Source organism: Camponotus vicinus, unplaced genomic scaffold (genome assembly GCF_025532165.1).
Source record: "Camponotus vicinus isolate PSW18456_S1 unplaced genomic scaffold, iyCamVici1.0 SCAF_1, whole genome shotgun sequence".
Lineage (NCBI taxonomy): Eukaryota > Metazoa > Arthropoda > Insecta > Hymenoptera > Formicidae > Camponotus > Camponotus vicinus.
The window spans coordinates 20,971,285-20,996,504 of NW_028141945.1; the positions used below are offsets into that span (position 1 = coordinate 20,971,285).

Here is a 25,220-nt window from a genome sequence, read left to right on the forward strand (position 1 = left end):
ATAACATCAAATACATCTGATAAAGTTCACAATTTTCTTGATAACGGTTAGAGAAAGATATCCATTATCAAAATTGTAAGACAAGTAGGAGCGATAAATGTGGCCTGGAACTTAAATATCCATTTTCTATAATTCTATAATTAATATCAACCATAATTTTCCCTTTTTAAATAAGAAGAAATACTTTTTGATCACTCTTTCGATAGTACTCAGAATCTAATAATTTTTGTATAATAACTTATTTTTCGAAAAATCAACAACGATATTTGCAAAATTAAAAGTCAGATTGAAAATTTGAATCTAGATGATCTCGCAAGGATAAAATCTATTCATTTATTTGGAACACTGGAAATTATAGTAATATAAAAATAATATAGAAATAGAAACCAAGAATACATTCAAGAACAATATATACAATGGAAAAGTGTCTTTCAAAGATAATTAATCTCACAAATTTTAATTAATGTTATGGTTAATATATATTAATTAAAGCTTATAAAATATTTGTGTTTTTAATATTCTTGCCAATATCTCTGAATTTTCGTGTGTCTTTTTATCAACTGTGATTGCTAAAGAAATTAAAAAAAAAAGAAATATTTTTAGTTTTACCTTGAAATGTGTGCATTGAACTCGAGTCTGCTTCTCTCTGTACAGGCATAATTTTCAGAACTTAATTCTTCAGATTTGGACCGAGAAACTTGTCAATGATTTCATATTCCTTGATGGCTAAGGAGATAGATAGGTGCGCTCAAATAATTGGATTTTATTATCTCTGTCCATTCCAAGCTTCGTAAGAGGGACCTATTCCTTGCTATCTTTTTTTCCACATCCATATCCATATCCTCTGCCTCTATCATCACTATGGTCTCTAAAAGTTGTTCGATTGCCTCCTTTCTATGATTGAGAATATATATTGTATATATTGTAATAATGTATTTATATATTGTATATATAAATACATGTTCGATATTTCAAAAAAGGGCGCGTATCTTTATTTTGTTAATAGTAAGTAAATATATATACATAAATATACGTAAACATGGGCGTCCGGAGAGGGGGGCAAAATGGGGCATTTGCCCTCCCCTGGAATTTGGAATCAGCAAAAAATTTGGCATTTACATACTCTTTCTTTGAATAAACGTGCTGGGATTTACATCTCGATCACATTTCGATCCGATTCACGCTTATTGCCCCCAACTCATTGCTTGCATATTAACGAGTCGCCAGATAACAATAAATGATATTTCATGCCTCCTCCTGGAAAAAATCCTGCGGACGCCCTTGTACGTAAATGAATATTACACGAGTCTTAAAGATAAATGAACAAACTCGATCGCTAACATAATAATGAGCATGCAATTTTAGTCATAAGAGGTATTTAATATATTATATTATTAATTAAGGTAATCACTAAGATAGTTATTGATAAAGTTATTAAAAGAAAAAGGATTAATGCATTCATAAAAATTTTAATTTTCTAAAAATATAATTACAAAATATTATTTATAAATTTGTTTATAATATACAAAAATTGAAGCATTTTATAATTCATTCAACAGCTTATTTCCATTACAGAATAATATTTAACAATTATAACAGCGCAAAAGTAACATCTTATAAAATCTTTCTTACTTAACTTTTCTACCTTTTATATAAACTGATACTATATCATTAAAAGTGCCCCAATATATAAATCTTTTGAATTTTTCCTCAAGTATGTATTCTTCAAAGTAATTCACGAAGGAGTCTCCTGCATTCAAATCTATGACGAGAGCATCGAATTCTTTGCCCGGCATAAAGTTACCGACCTTGTCATCAATCCGAAGCGCTAAACATAGTCAATATACACACAATCAGATTGAAAATTATAGGATATATTATTATATAAAGACATATTTTACATGATAATTATCGTTTCTAATATGTAATACTTGAACCTTACCTTTAGCACCTCCTAATGTTGCCATAGAGAAAACATCTTTGTAATCAAGTGGTATAGAAAGAACAGGTTCCTTCATATGTAGAAAATATGATACTTGTAAAGCTATTCTCATTTCATTCAATATGTTATAATTTGATCCACCTGAAATATCTGAGAGAAGATATATTTATTATTGACGTAATAATGAACATTATGTTGTCCAGTTATTATAATGAAGTTTATATTATGAAATATGTCATTATTAATATAAAATTTTTACAAGATAAAATTCTCGCAATACCTGTTCCAAGGCAGACCTTGATGTTACCGTACCGTAAATCACCCACATTGCAAAGACCACTTCTCAGATTTAAATTCGATTAAATTCGAAGTTGGACAGTGAACTATAGGTATTTTCTTATCCGAAAGCGTGTAAACTTCAGAACTCTCAAGACAGGTCCCATGTGATAAGATTGTCTATAAAAGGAGATTAAATAATTAAATATGTATTATATACATATATTTAATCGGTATATCTCTATTGTGTATGAGAATAATATATATAATGTCGATTCTTTTACAATATACTTAATAGATTGATAAAGCAAAATTAAATCTTACCTTCAAGGTAAGAAGACCAGCGGTTTTGTAAACATCTATGTATGTCGGTAATCCAAATTTGTATTTCACTACTTTTACTTCGTCTGGGTCTTGAGAAATGTGACTCTACAGAAAATGAAAAACACATTAAATCGATACTAGCGTGATGAATATTACGCGAGTATAATATAATACCTGTATAAGTAAATTTTTATCTTTAGCAATATTTCCCAGCTTTTGCAATAATTCCATGTCGCAGCTCAATGCAGATCTTGGTGTAATAATTGGTTGCACAAGAGGATTCTACAAGAAGTTTTGAGTAATATGACATTTTTTGTTTACATGATTACGTGATGTTAATGAGATTTTCTATCTATATAATTAGAAAACTGTTATTTTATCAGAATGTACAGGAAATAAGATATAAATTTGCATTTACTCCTATTTTTTCGACAGCTTCTATAAAGGTCTTAGTAGTCTCGATTGATTTTTCCGTGCTTTCGTAATATCTATCAACCCGTGGTGCATTCATATTTATTTTTCCGATGAAAGCCCGTTGACCAAGATCTGAACACTTCTGCGCGAGAATCGTAGATGTCTCGGCATATAGAGACGCAGAATAACAAGCTGTTGTTGTACCAGTGAACATAGTTCGTTTCTGCAATAACAATTAAAATAACAATGAAAGGATAAAGGATACTTTAGATAAAATATAATTATTATTATTTTATAATAATATACCTTATATATTATTTGTACATTATTTTACGTATTATAGTATTATTTTATATTATTTATATACTATTATTATTTATATATTATTTATAGTATTATTTTAAATTACCATATAAGTATTGTTCTTAGATAATATGTTTCAAGATTTGTTTTACATACCACAACTTTATCAAACACATTTTCTGAAAATTCTCGATCACTAAACAACTTCTCCAATGGATAAGTATAGGCTTCCAGCCAACTCAAGAGAATTTTATCATAACCCAATCCAAGATTCGGAAACTGCGCTGCGTGTGTATGGCAATCGATAAATCCAGGTATTATAAATTGACCTGGTAATAAATTATTAACTTCGTCTGCGTGAAAATCATCTATCATCTGTTGATCGTAATTTTCCATAACATTAATAATCTGTAATACAGATGTTAATAAAGATATTGTTATTGTTTTATATTTTATTTATATTAGATGAGTTACTAATAAAACAAAAAAATAGTAAAAGTAATATGTAGAATATTGTTAAATACCTTGCCATTCTCGACAAATATCGTAGCGTTGTCCTTAAAAACTACTGTATCATGAACATGATAATCATCATGTTCATCTACATGAATCATAGAACCGGTAAAAACTTGTCGAACCATTGTGCGCAGTACTTTTTAAATAAATACAATCACCACTGAAACAATACAATAAAACATGTACATTGTCATCTGTAAAAGCTTTAAAATTTCTTCAAATATTTCCCTTTGTATCTATAATCTTTCTAGTACGACTACAGTAAAATTGATTTTTCAAAAAGAAAATTATAAATAACGCACTTTTTCTTATATTATCATCATGTACTTTATCATTATGTATTCTATCATAATAATAATAATAATGTATTCTATCATAATAATAATAATAATAAAAATAGATAATTGTGCAAATAATTTTACTTCTAAATAAAGGAATGTACACATATATACGTAATATATTTTTGATATAAATAAAAATTCTCATTACCTTCAAATATATCACTCGGATTTTTTCACAAACTATTCAGCTATAAAATGCTTCAGTTTTTTAATAATAAAATTATTTAATGAGATAAAATTATTTAATGAGATATTTATATTATCACAGCATGTGACTATTGTAGCAGAGATTATTGGCGATGTAGAAAACGGCAATGTTGTAAGACAGTTAATTTGGTCTGGAAAAATCATATAAGATTAGATCATGTCCAATATCCGATAAACGTATTGTGATTATGTATTTTTTTTAACAGGGGCCACACGACACATCTTTGATGCAATTCGCGATCTCTACCCGAAAGATAATCGCAACAATACAAGATTATTGAACGCCAGGAACCATACAAAAATACGCAAATAATGTAGACACTATCTCGACGCGGAAAAGTGAATGCGACGGAAATTAAGATAATAATTTTGTTCGGTTCTGATAAAGGGGATGATTCGAGACGAAAGTGAGAAAATCGAGAACATCAAAAATATAAAAAGACAATTTCTAAAAAATTAACAGTATCACATTTTATTAGAAAAAAGAAAAGAGAGAACATATACGAGATAAATCTGATAAAAAGTTTATTAAATTTAATATTGAAACTTATAATATTAAAAGTTTTCCGGAAAACAGTTAGATATAGAGTAAGGTACTTATTATCAAAATTAAAATAAAACTAGTAGCGGTATACGTAGTGATCTTGAGGAGCCTTGAATATCCTTAGTATGTGTCCATATTTTTTTCAATTTTGAAAATAGATACCTTTTTCTATTTCCAACTGTTCTGGAGGAAAATATGATAACTTTTTATCAGACTCACCCTGTATAAATAATGAGAACAGTAATGCGTGATCGGTGTAAGCGCAATTACATATTATTGGGTCAAAATTTACGAATTTTACTAAAAGATCGTGATACAGCGATGTCGATAATCGTTCACCCGATACGAAAGTCGAGCGCAAGAACTCGCGAAATATTTGTCGGATCTTATACGATTAAGAGCTATATAAATGCGCGAGATTGGCAATAATATTAACGCGGACTTTCACGCGAATATAAATATAAAAAGAAATATGACAGAACAATTACAGAGACACGCGAATACTCAGGATATTAATTACGATCCTCCAGAGCTCGATGCAAAATCGATGGCCTTATAAGAAGAACGATTATCAAACTAAAAAATCCGGGAAAATCCTTTATCGGGCCCGAAAAAGGCTCTTTATTCTTCCTGGACTCGCGTTCGCCAAGTAGTAAGGAACGAAAGGCCTCTAGGAGACAGAACGACAGGAGACACATCGGTGATCTATCCCTTTCTTCGCGTGACAAATTTTGATTGGCACAGGGTCCTGTTATCATACGTCTTTTGCGTGCCATTATTTGTTTTCATTTCGTGTTTTGATCCTTGGAACTTTCAATCGCTCGTGAGCGAAATTCGGCAACAGACGTCTCTTCTTTCGCCTCCCCCTTTTTCATGGCATGAGACGTTCGTGAGGTATTTTCCCGAAAGGAAAATATACCAATATTAAATGTAAGATTAATATTCCGTTAAATATGAAAATCGCGCGAAAATTCGCGAGGCGCAAACGTACGATTATTCCTCCCCCGCAGCTGGAGGATGCATCCCTCGAAAAATCCTACCACGATCGGGTCTTTCATTCTTGTAATAAGATGCTAAGAAAAATCACAGTATATCTGTTATTGGATATAATGAAATAGTCACCGAATTTTAATTCTGCCCTTCAGTTTTGCTACTTGGCTATTCTTTCGATGTTTTTTTAAATGTTGAAAGTTTAATTTTTTTCAAATTGAGAAATCAATATCAACATCGGTAAATTCTCCTTTCAATTGTCAACAGTAGATAATTATAGACAGTCAATAATTACTAATTATCGATAATATAGAAATAGTAAAAATTTTTTAATTTGCGTTATCTCTTTGCCGATGATAACAATTTTCCAATTTTCGAGAATTTAAATTTTCGCATTTTCAAGTCGTATCATTTAGTTGCCGATTATATTTTCCATTGTAAGTATCAAGAGAATTTATTAATTTTCAATTGTAAATATCAGGAGGATATAATTTAAAGAGTTGATATAAATTAAAATTTCAGGAATTGTGAAAAATTAAATTTTTAAAATTGGAAAAATCAGAATATAATTAATAAAAAAGTAACATAAATTAAAATTCCAAAAATCGCGAAAAAATTAAAATTTTGAAATCCAAAAAAAAAATATTAAAAAAATACAATCAAAAGAGGTGGCACAAATGGAAATTTTAAAAATTTCAATTATTTTAATTGTGGGATTTCAAATAAAAAATTTAAATTCCAAAATATCGGAAAAAATAACAAGCAAATAAAAAATAATACAAATAAAAATTTCAAACATCGAAATTTATAAGTTCTGTTCTAATTCACAAGCTTCAGTTTTAATTTTTCTTATTTACAATATAAAGAAAATTAATGTTAATTATTTTTATAACTCATCTTTCAATTTTCTCAAATAATCGCTATATATTTAAACATCCAAAAACAAAATTTATATACATGGAATGTGTCCATATACATTTACTTTCCTTCTGTGTCTATATACCCTCTCTCTGTTTATAAGAAAAATAAAAAAAAAATGATGAAAAAATAATTTTTGTGTTTTTGTCATTTCTTCAATTTTATTTTTTCGAAAAATAACACAAAAATTATTCAACTAATCATTTTATATATAATTATATATATTTATATTTGTATATCTATATTTGATTATTCATTCCCAAGCATAATCAAACACCCGATTATCTTGTTAAAAAGAGAGAAAAGTAGCCGATAGATCTTTAATAGCTTTATTTTTCGCGAATTGTTATTTCGTTTTTATCTTTTCAGTGTTTCTTCTTTTTAATGGCTTAGGTGTTTTCGTAGAAATAATTCGAATCTAGATATACGTCGCATCTCGACATATACATCTTGATATAAATTTGTACATTTATATATTATGACTATTAATTAAGAAAATACAAAGAATATATTACATTTTTTAGTTAATTTTTAATATAATTTGTAATTAGTTAATTTGGATGTACAACTTGTTTTTCAACCTTATATTTAATCTTTTATACATATCAGATACTACTGTATCAAATTTTCAGATACTTTTGTAAGTCATAATATATGAATATCTAACAATGTACCATACAATCTAGATTAGAGAGGAAGTACTTTATATACATATAAATGCACCTATATGATCCATTATAATATTTAAATAAGAATAAAAACACATCAAAAAGATCCGCATATTATATTTTTACACCCTTATATTTTATTAAATTATTTATATATCTTTGTATTAAATTAGATGTTTAATAAATTTTCAGTTTTTTATTAATAATAAATGCGATTTTTTTTCTAAATATAAGAATTTTTTAAGCAGTTAAAACAAAATTATAGTTTGAGTAGCTCAACAAAATTTCTCGAAACAAATATTAACGAATTTATTGTCTAAGAAGTTTTCTTAACGAATTTATTGTCTAAGAAATTTTCTTAAGACTCCTAATTGCGTCGTTAAAAGAAAAGATTTGCGTGTTTTCTCGTTGCTGTTAAGTCCAATATATATTTTATGATACAGTGAAGAAAGAAGAACCTCACCTCGTGCGATTTCGTTAAAAGGCGAACAAATTTTACATTTATTAATTTATTCAGCCTTTTTATCATTCACATATGTTACAGTGTACATCTAGTCTTACTTTACCGATACGTAAACCATACATTGCGCGAAACTTACATCGGATGAGGCGCCGCGTTTGTTGTCTTATAAATGTATCTGCTGAGAATATGATCGATCGACCACCCATGTAACGGACCGTTGCAGGCATTCACCATTACTTGATTCACGAAAAAGCCGAGAAAGAAGATAATGATACCCCAGAACATCTTATGCCATGGTATACTTCTTAGGAAAGATTGCGACGATCTTGTGCTGGAAAAACAAGTCGGAAGATCTCAATTATAGGATAGAATAAATACAAGAAGAAACATATCAAGTGTAATAAAGAGGAGAAATCAAAAATAATTACTACGCTGTAGCATCTAGATTAACATCTTCGTCGTCAGCGAGAAATTCAAAAGCTTGCTGCTTCGCACTCGTCCTAGTCTCGTTGTCGCCGACCGCGTAATTCGTTAAATTTTGGTTACTGGAGTGGTTTAGCCGTAACATGTTGTTATTTTCCTCTCTTGAACTACGACGGGATTCGGTTTGCTCGAAGATACCACGTAATTCGCCAATGCTGTTGGAACTGCTGTGTGATATAATGTGCAAAAGTTTATGTTAAACACTTCTTTGGAGAGATTTAAATCAATAAAATAACTGATCAAGAGAATAATAATGATACTAACTCGGTACGATCTATTTTCTCGACTGGAGATTCAGAGTTGAACGATGGTCTCCTGATGGTCATGCGTCCGGAAACGGAGTTTCGCTGCCTTACGGTATCCTACGTCGAGGCAAAGATGTAAATAATATAAATAGAACAAAAAGAAAAAAAGATATACAGAAATCATTGTGTTAGTAGTGCAAATTAGAAGATACCCCCTGGAGATACCAAGCTGTGAAAGCGAAAAAAAAAATTCAAGGGCAAACGATAAAACGACAAAAAAGAAAAATTTGCCTTTGTCACATCCTGCGTGTTGCCAATCGGTCGAGACATTGTGGCTACGCTAGCTCTTCTTCTAGCCATCTAGAAAGAAAAATTGACAAAGGACATACATATCAATCGACATCGTGCAAGAAAAAGAAAAAAAGAAATGAAAATGCAAGCCACGTGAATGCGATCGTCAAATTCCTGCGAACGTGCGAGAATATATCGATGAAAAAGCGAGCGATCTTTAATGCATTGCAAGAAAAAAAGGTAGCGAAATAAGCAACGAATGTGAATCTTTCAATATTTCCGAACCATAATACGATTATTGGCGGGTGTCCCGCTCCTGTATCTGATCCGGGGCAGATCGTCGCAAAACTCGCTAGAGTTCTCCTCTATCACTATATTGTTCTCTGCCAGGATCCGTCTGGAAACGAGAAGGAGTCGTGCACCATCATCGATTTATCATCGTTTAAGAAACAGGAAGGAAGAAGATTTTAGACCAAAAACTATTACTTTAATCATTCATAAAGGATATTCGTCTAATTATTTACTAACTGGGAGGACGAGTTTGTGAGATTTTCATTCGTACGACAGGAAGAGGCAAGCAATATTACGTTTTTCGAAGCTCAAAATGAACAAATTGAACAAACGGCAAGTGCTAAGGGACGTTAATAAGTCTGACCCTCACTTAGTCTCAGCGACATCGGCGATCAGCTTCTCGCACCGGGAATGCAGCAACTGGAGGTACCTGTCGGCCAGCTGAACGGCTCGGGAAACCCTATACTCCTGGTAAACGGCGCCTAGAGTCTCGGCCGCGCAAGACACCCTGTGCGCACATCGCACAATCATCTCCAACTGATGTCTGACCCGCTCCACCCGCTCTACGGATTCTCTGTCCGTGCATAGTGGCGCAAGTTCCTGACGTTATGCAAAATTCAATCCCTTCAACGAACCAGAATGAAAGGACTAGCTAACAAAAATCTTTCGCGGACAATTTAGAAACTTTAACGCGATTTAACTGAACGCTTTAAGCTTTCTGTTCAATACAAATGTTAACGAAGCGAATTAACAAACGACGATATTCTCGCGTTCGCTTGCCTGGATGTCCTGCTGCATCTTCTGCACCTCCCAGGAGAGATTTTTCTCCGATTGATCGCGCTGCCGAATCGACAATGCTATCCTTCGCGATAGAGTCAACCTATCTGTGCAGAGGCATAGCGAGAACACTATGTACCTCTTCTACAACAAGAGCAGTATTTTACGGTCTGACTCTATCTGATAAAGTATATCTTGTAATTTTCAGCGTTAGTTTTCGTGATCGTTTACCTGTAATTCGAGCTCGCTGAGGTTCTCCCTGAAAAGAAAAATTATTCAACGATCAATTTAAAGTCATTACACAACCGGATGTGAGATGAATTTCTACCCACCTGTTGTCCGTGTCCGATGATAAATTGGCTATTCCGGATTCTTGCAGACGAAAGTCCGTGAGGCTCGGAAAGACTCTGCGTTGATTCCCTTCCGGAATCAAAGGCGCGCTTTCCTGATGCTTGCAACGGCATCTCAATCGGCCGTTACTTTCACTCTCCGAGAATGATCTTCTGGCGAATAAAAGCCGCTGCAACAGCAAGAAAAATATTTCTTTTATCAATTTTAATGAAAGAATACGCTATACTTAATTTATAAGTATAATTTAGACATTTAATGATGAATTTATGTAAGATTGGCAAAAGTCCATCAGCGAAAGCTGTTTTTCGATATCTAATGACGGAAAAAAGGACACCGAATTTATTTGTACAAATTAGTTGTCGACCGCTGTCGATTAACAATCACTGCAACAAACTCAAAGATTAGGCTTGCTCGAGAGTGATAAGAACAGTTCATTTAGTACAGATCGCACTTTTTCAGTAGAAATGTGACCTTCGTTCTTATGGATTGCAAGCGTTATCAAATGCGTCCGTGCAAATACTATTGGGAGAAGAGAGGAGGATGAGAATATGTATGAGAAAATCGCGCATACAAGTCCCGGATAAATAATTACGAGCTCAAGATTCGCAGAGAGCTCGAAAGCAGAAATTTTCCACGTGACTGAATTACAGAGGACGATGATTATCATTACACTTTAGCTTCGTGAGTGATTAATCAATCATCGATAAATATGTCATTGGAAGAACACATCGAGATTTTCGTCGACCTTCTCTCTCTCTCTCTCTCTCTCTCTCTCTCTCTCTCTCTCTCTCTTCGCTTTTCCATTAATATCTGTCGAATATTTACGTGGCACCTCTAAGACAAATATTATTTCTCATATCAAACGAGATCGCCGGATGTAAACGGGGCACGTGCGTTGTGATGCTATCGCACTTTAATATAATATTTATAATTCCATGATATCCCGGTGGAATCTTGAGAATATTAAATTTATATTTCGCTGTAAGAAGTGTGTGGAAAGATTATTATTCCCTGAATATGATGAATTTCCGTAAATGTTCTAATTTATATCGTGTCATCTGCGAAACTGACAGTTGATCTTTATTACAAAAATTTCTTTATTAAACAAGATAATTAACTGATTTAATGATATTGTAATTTTCCTCTTGATTTGATGATAAAAAGTACAAGCATAAATAAATGCGTGTACAAGCAAGGCGATCGATTAATTTAGCCCAGTAATGATGAAGAGAGGCTTGGCTCGATCGCGTGAAAATCGTCGCCAGGTATAAGGACATATAAGGAACTTATAAAAACTCGCAAACAACCATTACGTGTCCACAATTAATCTAGCCAACTATGTCAATAAAAGTCAGTACAACCGAGTTGGATAATAATGTACATTAATCATTTATTTCGCGTCATTGGCGGATTTCGCAGAACGATGTTTTGATTTCACGAAGTAGTATATTATGACAGCAATTGCGAGATAAACGCAGATTAAATGCAAATGATCGCTGCAGCATCATTTTCGTGATAAATGATCGAGTACTCCGTTTCTATATCTGCGATAGAGAAGGATTTATTAGCGAAGATCCGATAAATTGCGATAGGCGTGATGTTTGATGACGAGTTGATTAGCGTGTCGCTAAAACGAGTTGAAACAAAACACATGAGTTTTCTTTAGATATTGCGCTAGAACTTGCTGATTTGCAATTATGCAATAATGCAAACGTAGATATAAAGGAAAAAAGAAAGATATTATTTTCATGTAATGTCTCAAGATAAAACTGTTTACCTTATTTTTATAATTCCAGAATATTGGATACAGTCTTGTAATCTATGAATAATTATTATGAATTATTATAAAATCTGCATTCTCACGAAAGATGTTTTAATAAATGATACATTACATTATAAGAAATAAAAAAGGATAATTATATACAATCAGCTTTCCCCTTCCAAGCTATTCTGTTTCTAGATGGAAAAATAATTGAAGCGAATATCTCTTATATAATAAAAGAGATAATGGAATATTAAAGTGATATAAAATGTGTGAGCTTCATCAAGTTTACATAAAATCTACCGTAAAATACTACAAGTCGTGCATGTTAATTAGCGGAATGCAAGACGACTCGAGCGATAGCGGGTTGTAGTAATAGATATGGCGACCGCATGTCGGATAATTGTGACGTTTCGTATGAGTAATTAATGTCAATTGACCGCAGATTTATCACTGATCACTTCTTTAACGCAACAAGCTCGTCGATACTAAATATCTTAATTGTTATGACTCGATCAATTACAATCATTCAGAAAGTCCGCGTTTTTGCAAACCGTAAGATCAATTGCTTTCGTGCAACTTCGATTGGACACTTGTTGGTGCTCGAGCAACACGTGTCAAACATGCTACTCCATCATTTAATTCAATCTGATACTACAGACTTGCTCTTCTTAGCTTTCTCTTTATTCAGTGTAGGCTGTCCTAAGGGAAGAAGCGAGAAGAGAGAAAGAAGAACCCAATATTTCATTTTTTCGCTAAAATTACGCTAAATCAAATTAAGAAATTTGACTTAAATTATATTTAAAATCTTCTTTACTGCCTCTCATGTGACACCAACCTGTCGTTTCTCCTGCTTTGCGTTCAACAGGTTCCTGTCGCATGTCTTTGTCTTCTCCTGCACCTCGCTCTTGCACGAAACTATCGCCGCGGAGGCCAGATCGTTCGACGATGTGGACGACACGGCACTGGCGGCTGTATCGATTTTTTCGGCGATGCCTCGATCACTCGACTCTGTCGCCGGCTCGCACTCGCTGTCCGAACTGTCCTCGCGACTCGACATTTGGCCATCGACTGACCGCGCGACTCGCGATTCACTCTCGACTCTTTGCACGCTCGCCTGAGAGTGGGGATTCTCTGAATCCACGATCTTCCTTGAATCTGTGGGAGAAAATAAAATCGAGAAATTGATAAAGCGAAACAACTTGAGAGAAATCTACAGGATATCTCATCTCAAGGCGGATGTAACGAGCTACTCGCGCGATTTCCAATCAGCATCGCACCTTGATCTATCCAGGATATATGCTCGATACATTCTCCTCATTTTGCATATTACTTATAAGCATAATGTAACGCAGATGTCATGTAGTTCAACTTAATTGACATCAATCATCCGTCAAGAGCGAGATCGAAAAACTCACCGGTGTGATTACATGGAAATAAGCGACGAACTGATGTAGAACATTCCCGAGGAAAATTCCCCGAACACGATTTCGATTCACGTAATCCATCCTGTATTTCCGTTTCGCACTTGTCTATGATGAACGTCGTAGACGAGCGCAAAGCATTGTCGTCTTCGTCGCATCCATTGTCAACGACAGAAGACAGAGAAGAATTCGAAACATTCGGTTCGGTGGAGTCGGGGACGCAAGCGATCTCGTTTAATTCGTTAATTCTTTGCGGAAGTTTCAAACGCGTAGGCGCTAAGCAGACTCTTCTAAGTACCGGCTGTTCGATCGGCGATTCGTCTTCCAATGGACTATCCTGAAATTGCTTCTGCGGCGTCGAGCCGTTCGACGAATCGCTGTCGTTCTTCGTGTTCCGATAATTGTGATCGAACGGATACCTAGACGTGCTATTTTGATCCTTCGCGGTCTCTGGAACGAGCCTCTCGTCGATTCGCGCGGAAGACTCGCCAAGATTACTCGGCGATCGTCTGACTTCTCTATTGGATCCTTGACGATCCTCGCATGCGTCCTGCACCGTCACCACGTCGAAGGATCGACAATAGACCGAAATTTTCCTACGGGGACTTGGCGAGTTGCTCGCGCCGATTGCTTCTTCGATAATTTTGGCGCTCGTCTTTTCCTCCCCCGATGTCGTTGCTAACGTCGTCGAATCCATTTGCAGGATGTTCAATTCTTTCGGGGTCAGGTTTCCTTTTCCGGAGACATCGTGCGGTTCTGTAGGGAATGATTTCCCGTCGTGGTCTTCCCGCTTCAAACAAAAGTCCCCCCGCGCGAGGGAAACATCGGGGGAGTCTGTGATTGAACTTTGACAGCTGAATGTCCGCTGCTTCGAGTCTTTCGCGATCGGCGAAGATGGTCGCAGAGAGTGCGAGGGCAACGTGTGCACCGATCGATACCTATTAACAGTGAAATAATTGACTTGAATTGCACAGCAACTCGTGATTATCATGAACAAAAAACTTGTTTGTGAAAAAATGTTGTAAGGTTTATTTGACACAAGTGTTCAATGCTTTTTCCCACGTTCTTTCCTATCTTTTTGTAGTGAAATTTCGCGACAAATGAATTTATCGAAGCAGTAGTTAGATATTCTATAAGATTGCACGCAACTAGACCTTGAGTTCCCGGACGGTGAATGATTTCTGTGATTGATAAGAGCTTTATGAGTGCTCTCGATGATGTCGTATAGCTCTTCGACGATGGGTTCAATGATACGGAGTCGATTTTGAGTGCCCGTGTTGCATGCTTTTATGACTCTTGAGAATGAATCGTCATGATCATCATTGTTCATAAGGTTACATAAAGTTATCAGGCGCAGATCCGTCTCAGTCTTTGTATATGGCTGGCTAAAATAATAATTATTCAAGTTAAACAATAAGTATGGAAAAGCCTGAAGAATTAATGCAACTTGTACAATCAATGCCTTGGATAACTGGCTCTATTAATATAATAGAATCAGAATTTTGCACAGAATTTTGACTATTTGATTCTTTAAACATCACAAATTAAAATTTTAAAACCTCAATTGTTCAAGTAAATCGAGCCAAAGGGATATGCAGAAAGAATTGCTATTTCGAATCAATTTATAATATGAAAAAAAAAAGATAGTTATAAATTTCTAATGCATAGAACGATTATGGGAAACAAAGAGGATGTTTCTACACAATTAAAATAAAAATTGTCTCATTTAATGAAATAAAAATCTCCTTAAAATGACGTAAAATCTTCATAAATTCTGCGTTTCGTCCACGTCTATTTGTTAATAAGGTCAATCTCGATGACATAAACAATTTGTGCGGATTACGACTAATTAAAACTGCATCGCACGGCGCATGTACGCATTGATTTAATGCGATGATCGTGCCGTTAAAGCGAATAATCAAACTGTCCTTGCTACGGTTAATGCTGGCAATTACATCAACGCTCCCTATATATCTGTGTCCTATTATTATGAAGGTACATGTGTGTTTCTACATAATTTTTTTAATTATTTCATTAATCGAAATAATGCGCAAATTAACTGGAACAGTTTTTCCGAGGAAATTTATCTTGATTCAAAGAATTCTTTTAGGGCTTTCTATTAACGATTAACCGTATCGACTCTGTTTTTAAAATTAATTGCTTAAGAAACTCGCCGATGATCAATAAAATCAATGTCGTCGCGCGGTAAGAATTCTCGCTGTGATAAAAAAAATAATTTCTTGGACAAAAATAAACAAACCACTCTGCGATGTCGGAGACGGGATTTTTAGGACTACTGTTCGCTGCGTCAGCTCTCGACCCGCGCGGTGAGAAGGTCCGGAACGAACTGACTGCAGCCGAAAGGAGTTCCTCGCGCTGAGCTCTTTCTCGTACCGTCGTGTTTTCGTGCAACGCACAATCACACGAGGTGATCATGGAAACGCATTTCGAGAGATGCAACTGCGATAATCATTCGCGTAAAAAATATGTATATATAAAGGCCTATATACAATACGTTTTTATGAAACATTACTTTAATATTGTTAGGTCTTTTTACGCAAGATTGTCAGTGAAGAGAAAAAATGAATATCTAAGAATGATATTCATGTCCGAAATATCCACATTTCAATTATAATGTTATAATCCATTGTCATCTTGTGAATATTTTTCCCTTGCACAAAAAAGATCAATTGTAATTTATGGTAATTTTTTTCAAACCATGTCTATATGATTTGATCTACTCTAACAATAAGAAAGGAATGTATCTCTCTCTCTCTCTTGATATCGTCGTAGGATTTTTCAAAGGAAAGCGATGTGTTTCGAGAAAATAAATTCCGGCATCTTTGAATGCAACGCTCTTAAATTATTTTATTAAATTAATTATATTAATTAAATTAATTATTTAAATTTATAAATTACGAGACTGAAAAAAACCAAGAATGTTCTCTGAGCGCAAATTAGGTGGATAGGCATTTTTATCGAAGTGCAATGAAGCGAGAGCGAATTGAAAATGGTGATTTAAGACGAGATTCGGGACAAGATGAGATTCCGAAGTTATTTTTACATGGAGTGTCCCATTCGAGGGCGCTGTCATATATGCAGCGGGCACGATAACTGCTATTTTTATGGGAAACCCGCCCGCCTATGCCCGACCTTGATCCAGATCGAGATGCGAATCGAATGGTCATCTGCTTCGTAAGTTGGGGTGATATCTTTCCTGTGTATCGCTTAAGGTACGTGTGACGCCGATAAAACAGCGGACGGCCTTTCATAAAAATCTGGACGACTCGACGCGCAAGGTTTTCCACTCTTGCTTACGTAAAATCAAATTATTCGATACAAAACCACCTCGTGCGATAGACTCTTTCCTCTGGGATTGAATTAATCAACTGACTGTTTTACGTCATTGTTTCTGTCAACTTACGCGCGTGTCAGCAATAAATCTCGGAAACCCGTGACGCCAAATTGATCCAAATCGTCGTTCGATCCAATCACTGGATCGGCTCGAAGCTGCGTGCTCGAATCCTTGGTGCTCTTCCTCGTGACCTCTTCGTTTGCCTACAAAAAAAATGATTTACTTCACGTGGATAAAAAAAGAGAGACTATGAATGTGAAATCGTGGCTTTGTCATGAAAATGTTGAGATGTTTGCCGCGAACGCGGTATCCGATGATAAAAGATTACAGCGAGCATGGCGCCTGTGTCAAGGCGATCGCTTATCATTCAAATCGCGGTGACACTTGCGATGAGAGGAAAAAACCCGAAATAAAACTAACCATATTCAGTAGAAGAGTCACTTTGTGTTTCAATGCCTCGATATTCCAAGTTGCCGCGTTCATATCTTGCGAGCTGGACTCGAGTACATCGTCGATGGAGCTCCGCGTTTTACCGAAAATTTGTGCAACTCTGAAAATCAATCGCAAACGCAACACAAATGATGAAACTGTAATTTAAAAGAAATTGATTAATATAGATAAAATACAAATTAATTAAAGACACAAACTTATCCAGCTCTTCCAATATCGTCGAAATCGCAGTGTCATATTCATCCAATTCTTGTCTACATGAGTCATGTTTGCTGCATTCGGTCACAAAACCCTGAAATATATAAAATACAGAAAAATTATTGAAACAAAAAAAATAATATCTAAGGATTTTATTAAAACTTTCGTACTTTATTTATATAAATAATAAAATTATACTAATTTATTGCGCGTTAAAACAATATTTAATTCAAATAAATATTTCTCTTAGCTTACTGAAGCTTTCAATTCCACGTATAATGAATCTTGCAGCAATATCTTCCCTGATTTATAAGGTGTGCTGTGTGCGTAACATCCGTCTATATCAGGAATTGTCGATAACGAAAGCTGTAAAGAAATTATATTGTAGGAAAAGTCATTTTTATATTTCTATGATACATTAATTAATATTTTACTCTTTCTCCGGAAGAATGTCTATTAATAACCGACAACGATTGCAGTTCCGTGTTCTCCTCCGTAAGTTGACAGTTTTTTTCGCGCAGACTCTGCAATATACATTTTTAGCATTATTATTTACGCAATACATTGTATACGATGTATAATACCGTAACATTATTTTTTTTTTAACTTACATGAATCGTCTGATCGTAGCTCTCCCTCATCTTAATACTTATTTCCTCCATTTCAGCTATCGTGACTTTTAATTGTTTACACTCATCTTCTGTCTCATCAAATTTCTCTTGCAATTTAGCGATTTGTTTCATACAGTCAATTTTCTCTTTGCTTATTTTTTCCACTTTACATTTTAAAGATGGTATAGTTTGTATCTATTTTTTATACAAAAATGGACAGTTCAATACTTCAACGTATAGAGTATTTTATGATAAAGAAAATACGAATTTATTTTGGGATATTAATTATGAATTTGATATTATAAGAAGAAATAACGCGTGAAAATTTAATATCTCTGTATCATCGCAATATGTGAATCTCTGTGCAGCGGAAGTCATAAATCTTTCCAGATTGCCGAATAAAAAATCGCAATCAATTTTACCTCAATCTCTGCGGCTTCCAATTGCCTCGACAAATTTTGCTGCTCTTTCGTGCATCTTTGAAGAGTCAAGGCCGTAGCCTTTCCGTTCTTAATTGCCTCATTTAATTGATCTCTCTGCTCGTCGGTCTCCCTTTCGAGTTGCTGGCATTTCTGAACGTAACGATCTCTGCATCGATAAAGCGGGCAATTTTAAAAGTTGCGGATATATATTGATTTCGGGGATTTATCTGCGAGTCCAGTTTACAAGTATCTCAAGTACAAGGGATACGTACAGCTGCCTCTCAGCAATGTTACATTGCTGTTTGAGATTGTCGATTGACGTCTCATGCCGTTCGAGCTCATCGCGAAGGAGGATGTTCTCATCTTGAAATTCCCGAAGTTTTACGCGGAGCCCCAATTCCACGATGTCTCTATTTATGTCCATGTCTTTCATCGATGAATCTGTGTCGCTCACGAGGCTGCAACAATTTGCACACGTCATCTCACTAGCATTGTAATTACTTTGATGCATAGAAAAACAGTTATTACTAAATGACGCGATTTTACAATCTTTTCTTATGTATTTCTTATGTATTTCTTATCTTTTCTTATGTATTATGATTCTTATGATTTTACAATCTTTTCTTATGTATTTCTTATGTATTTCTTACCTTTTCTTATGTATTGTACATAATATATGTGCTTAAAATGCGTATCAAGAGAATTGAAATTTCAACAATTTATAATTAAATTATAATTACAATTTAATTATAATTCATTATGTAAAACATATTTTTTATATACTTAAGAAGGAATGCCAAGATGATGATCTTAGAAACTAAAAATTTTGCAAAGAAATTGTAAAGCAATACATAATTAATTCAGCCCCTTATCAATTTCAGACTATCTCTGATTTTTCTATTGAATTAATTTAAATTTTAAATGTAAAACCATTTTCTCACCCTGTGTCCCCTTAATTCTAATTCAATAAATAAAAAAAATACTGTAAATGTATATATTATTTAATAAAGTCCTTTAATAAATCCTTTAATTATTCATATTTCAGCTCCATATTAATATAATCTCGATATAAACCCCAAACCCTTCACTTACTTCTTATATCGATCACAAATCATAATCATCGATCAAGTCGTGATGCAGGATCTCGAGGTGCTCTATCATTATCATAAGTAGCTTCGATAAATTGAAGGCTTCATTTTAATACTAAGAGAATTTATGTCTGCCTCTTTGGCGATAATAATCAAATAGCTAAACTTGACGGCTCGCAACAAGAGGATCTCCGAGTGGTCGTATAAGAGACATTACACAGTATATAATTTCAAAAATAAATCGGTCGAAATATAGTCGAAATATAGATTTTTTTTCACCAGATACGATCGCGAGCGACTAAACCATCACACGCGAATTGCATAAGAGATATCGTGCTTCTGATTTCCAGCTGGTAGACACAATAGCCACGCGTCATATGTCACCCGAGAGACACACGCTTATGTACCGGTGATCGACGATGAAAAACCAGCGGCTGAATCGCTCATAATCGGAATAATTTGATCGTCAGAGAGGACGCACTTGGACGTGCGCGTTAAAAACACTTGTGATGAAAACACGTGAAATCTCAACACTCAGCTACGCGTGTCGATAGTGTATATTTCGCGGAAATTCTCATAGAATTCTACGAAAAGAAAAGAGATCTTAGCGCACGTACTTTTCACCGGTTAACAATCGCAGTTGTATAGCTTATCGCGACCGCGGATAATTCACGAGAGACTTAATGACATATATGCGAGCGATCAGCTGTGTTTGTACACACACACACACACCCACACATATAAGTGTATACATACAGGCGTAACGTTAACGAGTAATCCCAAGGTGCAATACAATAAGAAGGAGATGTGTTTTCTATTGAAAAAAAGATGAAATTAAATAATAAAATTAAAAGAATATATCGGATAGAATTAAATAATAAAAATAGAATATATGGTCGAATTATATTCTCTTATAATTTAAAAATAAAAATGAAAAATAAAGCTCAAAGTAATAACAATTACTAAGTGACAAAATTGGCAAATAAGAATCGAAGCGCAATAATTAGAGTTCAGGTCAAAAGAAACTTTTTTTTATTAATATATTTAAAGATATTAAATTTCGTTAAAATATGTGTTTTTAGAGAATTTTTTTTTAACAAAATTGAGAATATTTTTTAATATATTAATAAAAAAAGAAAAAATTTTTTTTTCTTGTGCCCCAATTATTTATTAATTTTGTCTAAAATTAACGATTATCTAAAAATATCAAATTTTTTATTCTTTATGTTTTCCAATAAATCCTCCATCCCTTCTTACTATATTTTCTTCCATCCATTCTTACTATATTTACATCAATATATCAAATGTTCCTCACTAAACGCATTTCTTCTTTAAACTATACTTGATTCTTCAAGTTTGAAATAATTTTTCCTTTACAAGAATTTTCCCGACTCGAGGCTTTTGAAATATATATTATTACTTGTTATTATGTAGAAGAACGCATGTATACATTTGGATAAATGTTTAATCAATTATAAAATTTGACTCGATAAAAATCAAAGAACAGATGTTCTTGCGAAACTCAGCAAAACGTGATTAAAATCAAATAATCGACGGAATCGCATAAGCTTCGAATCCATCCCTATGATCTCTTATCGGTTTCTTCAAACAAGGTTACTTTTGCAAATTTAACGAGCCATACACGTTGCTATACGCATCGAGGTAAAGAGCAAAGAAAGTAGACTCGCTCGATGCTTGCTTGAGAATATTTACATATACAAGTGTCTATCTGTGCAAGTATACATGTACACATGTGTGCGCGTTTGTTTGCACATATCGTGTGCTCGTAGAACCGTGAATAATTTTTCAATGTCTCTGAATAAAGGTGTATAATATCGTCTCAAGCCAAGTAGACTCAAGGTGTACCGCACGATTAAAGCAGCCGAATTGCTTATCGAGTATAAAGCCACGATAAAGTCGCGTCGTGTTGAATGGGCGAGAAAAAATTATTATCGTCTGTGTATATGTGAAACGCAACGTTTTACGACCGGTCCTCCAGAAATAATCCGAAAGATGCCATAATGTCGAAGTACATCGCTAGTTTACTCGACTTTCCCTCGCGATGCGAGAGTCACAAATAAATCCATATTTTCATATATGTCTAATAAACTACTAATGAAATAAAGTCGAGTCGGTGTAGACTTGTTTGCTTGTTTGAAATGGCTTCGATTGAAAATAGCTAAATAACATTAGCTAATACTTTTTACGAATGAAGCGCAGTTAATTCAGCTAGTGTTTACTCCATTTATCTAGACACACATACACACATCGTCGCCCGTTGCTCTTTTCTCGCTCGGCATTCCATGTATATCGTGTTTACGGTTCAGTGAATTCTACGCGTACATTGTCCACGCAATAGGGTGTCTTAAAATTTACGGCGCAATTCGATTCACAAGCGTTGTAGAGACCTCAAGTGCGAACTATTCCGCAAAAGTGCATCGGTTTTTTTCTCCTTCTATAAGAAAAATCTCCGAGTTCAGAGTATCAGTATCTATGTACGTCCGATAATAATTCTGCGTTTCCTGCAATTTGCGTTACGACTGCAATCGCAAAATTGCACGGCGATTGCCGCGAGCAACAATAAACTCTAGTCTATTTCATCGTATATTATTATATACCATACATGCGTACACACGATCGTGCATTTCTTATCTGTCTAAATAGAGCTGCGTTTCTTACTTACTAGAGTTTTTCCCGCGCGTTGTTATTATCGTCCTGCGAAGAGTGTATCTGTTGCATCTTGGTGATCCAGCACTTGGTCGCCTCCTTGAATTGCCACAAGTTCACGCGATCGTTCGACGAGACGGCAGCCAGACATTTCCAAAACTCCGCCAGGTCGTCGATTCTATCGATTATTAAGATTATATATATATATACTGATATATACTGATTAGTACAAGATAATCTAAGTATAAACAAATATTATTTGCTTAGATTAATTAATATAATAATTTAAATTATTTATATTTATATTTATTAATTGAATTCAATTAATAATATTTATTATATTTATATTTATTAATTTTAGATTAATTTGGATTATTTCAATTAATTAATCTAAAATTAATAAATATAAATGTAATAAATGTTATTGATTAAATTAATCCAATTAATTCAAAATTAATAAATAGAAATATAATATTGGATATTAATAAATATAATACAATTAATTATTCCAACATTAATAAAAATAATAAATATTGGATTGGATTAATTAAATTAATAAATATTATTAATTAAATTAATCCAATTAATTCAAAATTAATAAATAGAAATATAATACAATTAATTATTCCAATTGGATTAATACAATTAATTATTCCAACATTATTAACATTAATAAATATAATAAATATTGGATTGGATATTAATTAACTTATATTTATTAATTATTTGATATACTTATGTCAACTAATTATATTAATATATTTATATATATTAGTTATTTACTTATAATTAAATGTATGAGAGGAATAGACACAAAAGTTCCAAATATTCATGACGTTTTGCAAAAATACACATGTAAAATCTATATATCACGCTGAAAACTGTGCGCTAAGTCGTCGATCGCGTTTGTCCTTGTATCGATCGGCGAGCATACACACGATATAATTTGTTTCAAGTTCTCGACTTCCCTCTCTTTCTATCTCTCACGTCTCACGTTTGATCGTGTATCAACATTGACGAATGACGTGTCTGTTTCACGCGTGTACGAATAAAAAAAGGAGATAACATTGTTCGGCGGGGACACTCACGACCAGGTCGGCAATTGGTCCTGAACGTATTGGACGATCTTGGAGATCGGCACCTCATCACCTATAGATATCGTCGAGTCCGGTGTCGAAACCGACAGGGATGCGTCGCATTCCATGAACATTTGCTGCAAAACTGAAAGGGAAAAAAAGAAAAAAAATTATCTTTATTAACTAATTAATTCGTGATCAATTTTTCTCGAGTAACCAGCTCGAGAGACTCGAAACATCTCGGAACAGTTAAAAGATACTGATGCCATTGGACATTTAAATGTCAATTGAAAGTAGTCGAACGTAAAAAAAATTTATTTTTAATTTTTTTTAATTAAATGAGAATTTATATAAATCGATCGAACGAAAATATACCCTGTGTATCAAAATTAAAGTATCTACGGCGAATTGTTTGGGAAGCGATCTCTCTCGATCCTCGTGAGATAAATCGCTCTCGGTCCTTGAAAAATTCGATCAAATGATAATATGACAATTAGAAACTTACCATTCTCCAGTTCAATCGCAGACATGAATGCGGAGAAACGTTAAACGGAATTCCAGGAAACATTCGGGAAGAGAAACAGAAAAGGGGGAGGGATTCGCGGATCCAGAATGATTATATTTCGGTGATAGATCGCGCTTATCGCGATAACGACACCTTCGAGCACCTCGAATCCGACATATTCGCGACCGATACTGAATTACTGAAAGCCCGGACGAGAGACTAGACTACCCCGTGTCGGCGGGTGAAGACGGAGGGGGACGAGGGAGGGTACGACTTCTCAAGTCGTCTGTTTACATTCACCATTCACCGCGATTCTCGTGTCTGTCGCTTATCTGGGGGCGGGAATCATCGCGCGAGTTCGTTTCCGAGAGAGATCAGCTATTTATGATCAGATATTTTGACATCTGTCATCGAGGGCTGCGTCTTTTTTCCCCGAAATAATTCGACGCGCTTTTTTTCCGCGAATCCAGATACAATTTTGACGTCAAAGATAACTTTGTTACACGAGAAAAATTAATATAAAATTGCTCTTCGCAGGAAACGTATCTCTGCATCCAGGATACATAAAAGCGAGAAACGGAAAAGAATGAGATAAGGATGCCGGCTGAGGAACAAAAGAACCTGTTGCTCTCGAAGATGAATAGAATCTTAACCTTGCGAGAGAGTCCTTTTTCCTGTCAAAAGACTCGCTTTATTTTCGTATTTTATCGCGAATTAATTGTCTTTACACGTGATCTCGTCAATCTCGAATTTCATACAGCGCAGACCATTGTTGTTACATTGCAGCAATATTGCAATGTTGCTGCAATATTGCTGCAATGTAACAACAATGGTCTGTGCTGTATGGGATCTTTCTGCGCAGATATAAAAATATTTCGCGATCAAAGGAAGAAAAAAAAAAGTATTATATCTTACGAAATACCTTACGCGTCCTTTGTCTTTGATAAAGTCATTTCGAAGAGATGCATTTTTTTCGACTCTTGATTGATATTTCATACATTTAACAATAAGAAAAACAATCTTCTATTTCAACCTGTACATACATGATACCGGCAAACTTTTCCCAACTATTCTTTTATGGCGCATGCGCAGTCAAAATATTCTGCGCATGCGTTCTCAAGTAAATTTGAAATACGAGAACGCGGGAAAAAGTTAATTCACAGGAATTTAATCGTAGGAAATAAGAAATGATTAAGAATAGAGAAATTTGATAGAAATTAAATTTTATTATAAATAAATGTGTTAGAAATTTGACATGAAACATGTGATTTCTCGCAGGTTTTTGAACTAAAGAAAAATCTATTCGAAATTTACGAAA

At 34.1% G+C, this 25,220-nt stretch overlaps 1 protein-coding gene and 1 pseudogene across 10 annotated transcripts; both read right to left on the reverse strand.

Moving 5' to 3' along the window:
* Positions 1-1,556: 1,556 nt before the first annotated feature.
* Positions 1,557-3,939, reverse strand: LOC145959474 (guanine deaminase-like; annotated as a pseudogene). The gene is made up of 8 exons (XR_014435052.1): positions 3,784-3,939; positions 3,416-3,667; positions 2,961-3,179; positions 2,717-2,824; positions 2,543-2,647; positions 2,223-2,398; positions 1,943-2,092; positions 1,557-1,828 (listed from the first exon to the last, which is right to left on the reverse strand). The product of XR_014435052.1 is annotated as a guanine deaminase-like (transcript).
* Positions 3,940-6,645: 2,706 nt separating this feature from the next.
* LOC145959475 (uncharacterized) lies at positions 6,646-24,954 on the reverse strand. Of its 9 annotated transcripts, none has more exons than XM_083078327.1 (23): positions 24,825-24,954; positions 23,410-23,542; positions 22,338-22,499; positions 18,839-19,024; positions 18,567-18,732; positions 18,145-18,339; positions 17,968-18,057; positions 17,789-17,899; positions 17,533-17,627; positions 17,306-17,435; positions 16,955-17,088; positions 14,685-14,915; positions 13,525-14,468; positions 12,945-13,264; positions 10,326-10,513; positions 10,225-10,252; positions 9,997-10,137; positions 9,587-9,816; positions 9,211-9,322; positions 8,926-8,994; positions 8,654-8,751; positions 8,335-8,556; positions 6,646-8,237 (listed from the first exon to the last, which is right to left on the reverse strand). In XM_083078327.1, the coding sequence occupies exons 2-23, from the start codon at positions 23,529-23,531 to the stop codon at positions 8,039-8,041; spliced, it is 4,173 nt and encodes a 1,390-aa protein (XP_082934453.1). In that variant the 5' UTR covers positions 23,532-23,542; positions 24,825-24,954; the 3' UTR covers positions 6,646-8,038. The 9 variants fall into 9 exon arrangements, 8 of the variants coding, with proteins under 8 accessions (XP_082934453.1, XP_082934452.1, XP_082934451.1 ...); XM_083078326.1 differs by lacking the exon at positions 24,825-24,954 and adding an exon at positions 23,903-24,499 and having other exon boundaries at positions 8,335-8,553; XM_083078325.1 differs by lacking the exon at positions 24,825-24,954 and adding an exon at positions 23,903-24,496.
* Between the last annotated feature and the right edge of the window lie 266 nt (positions 24,955-25,220).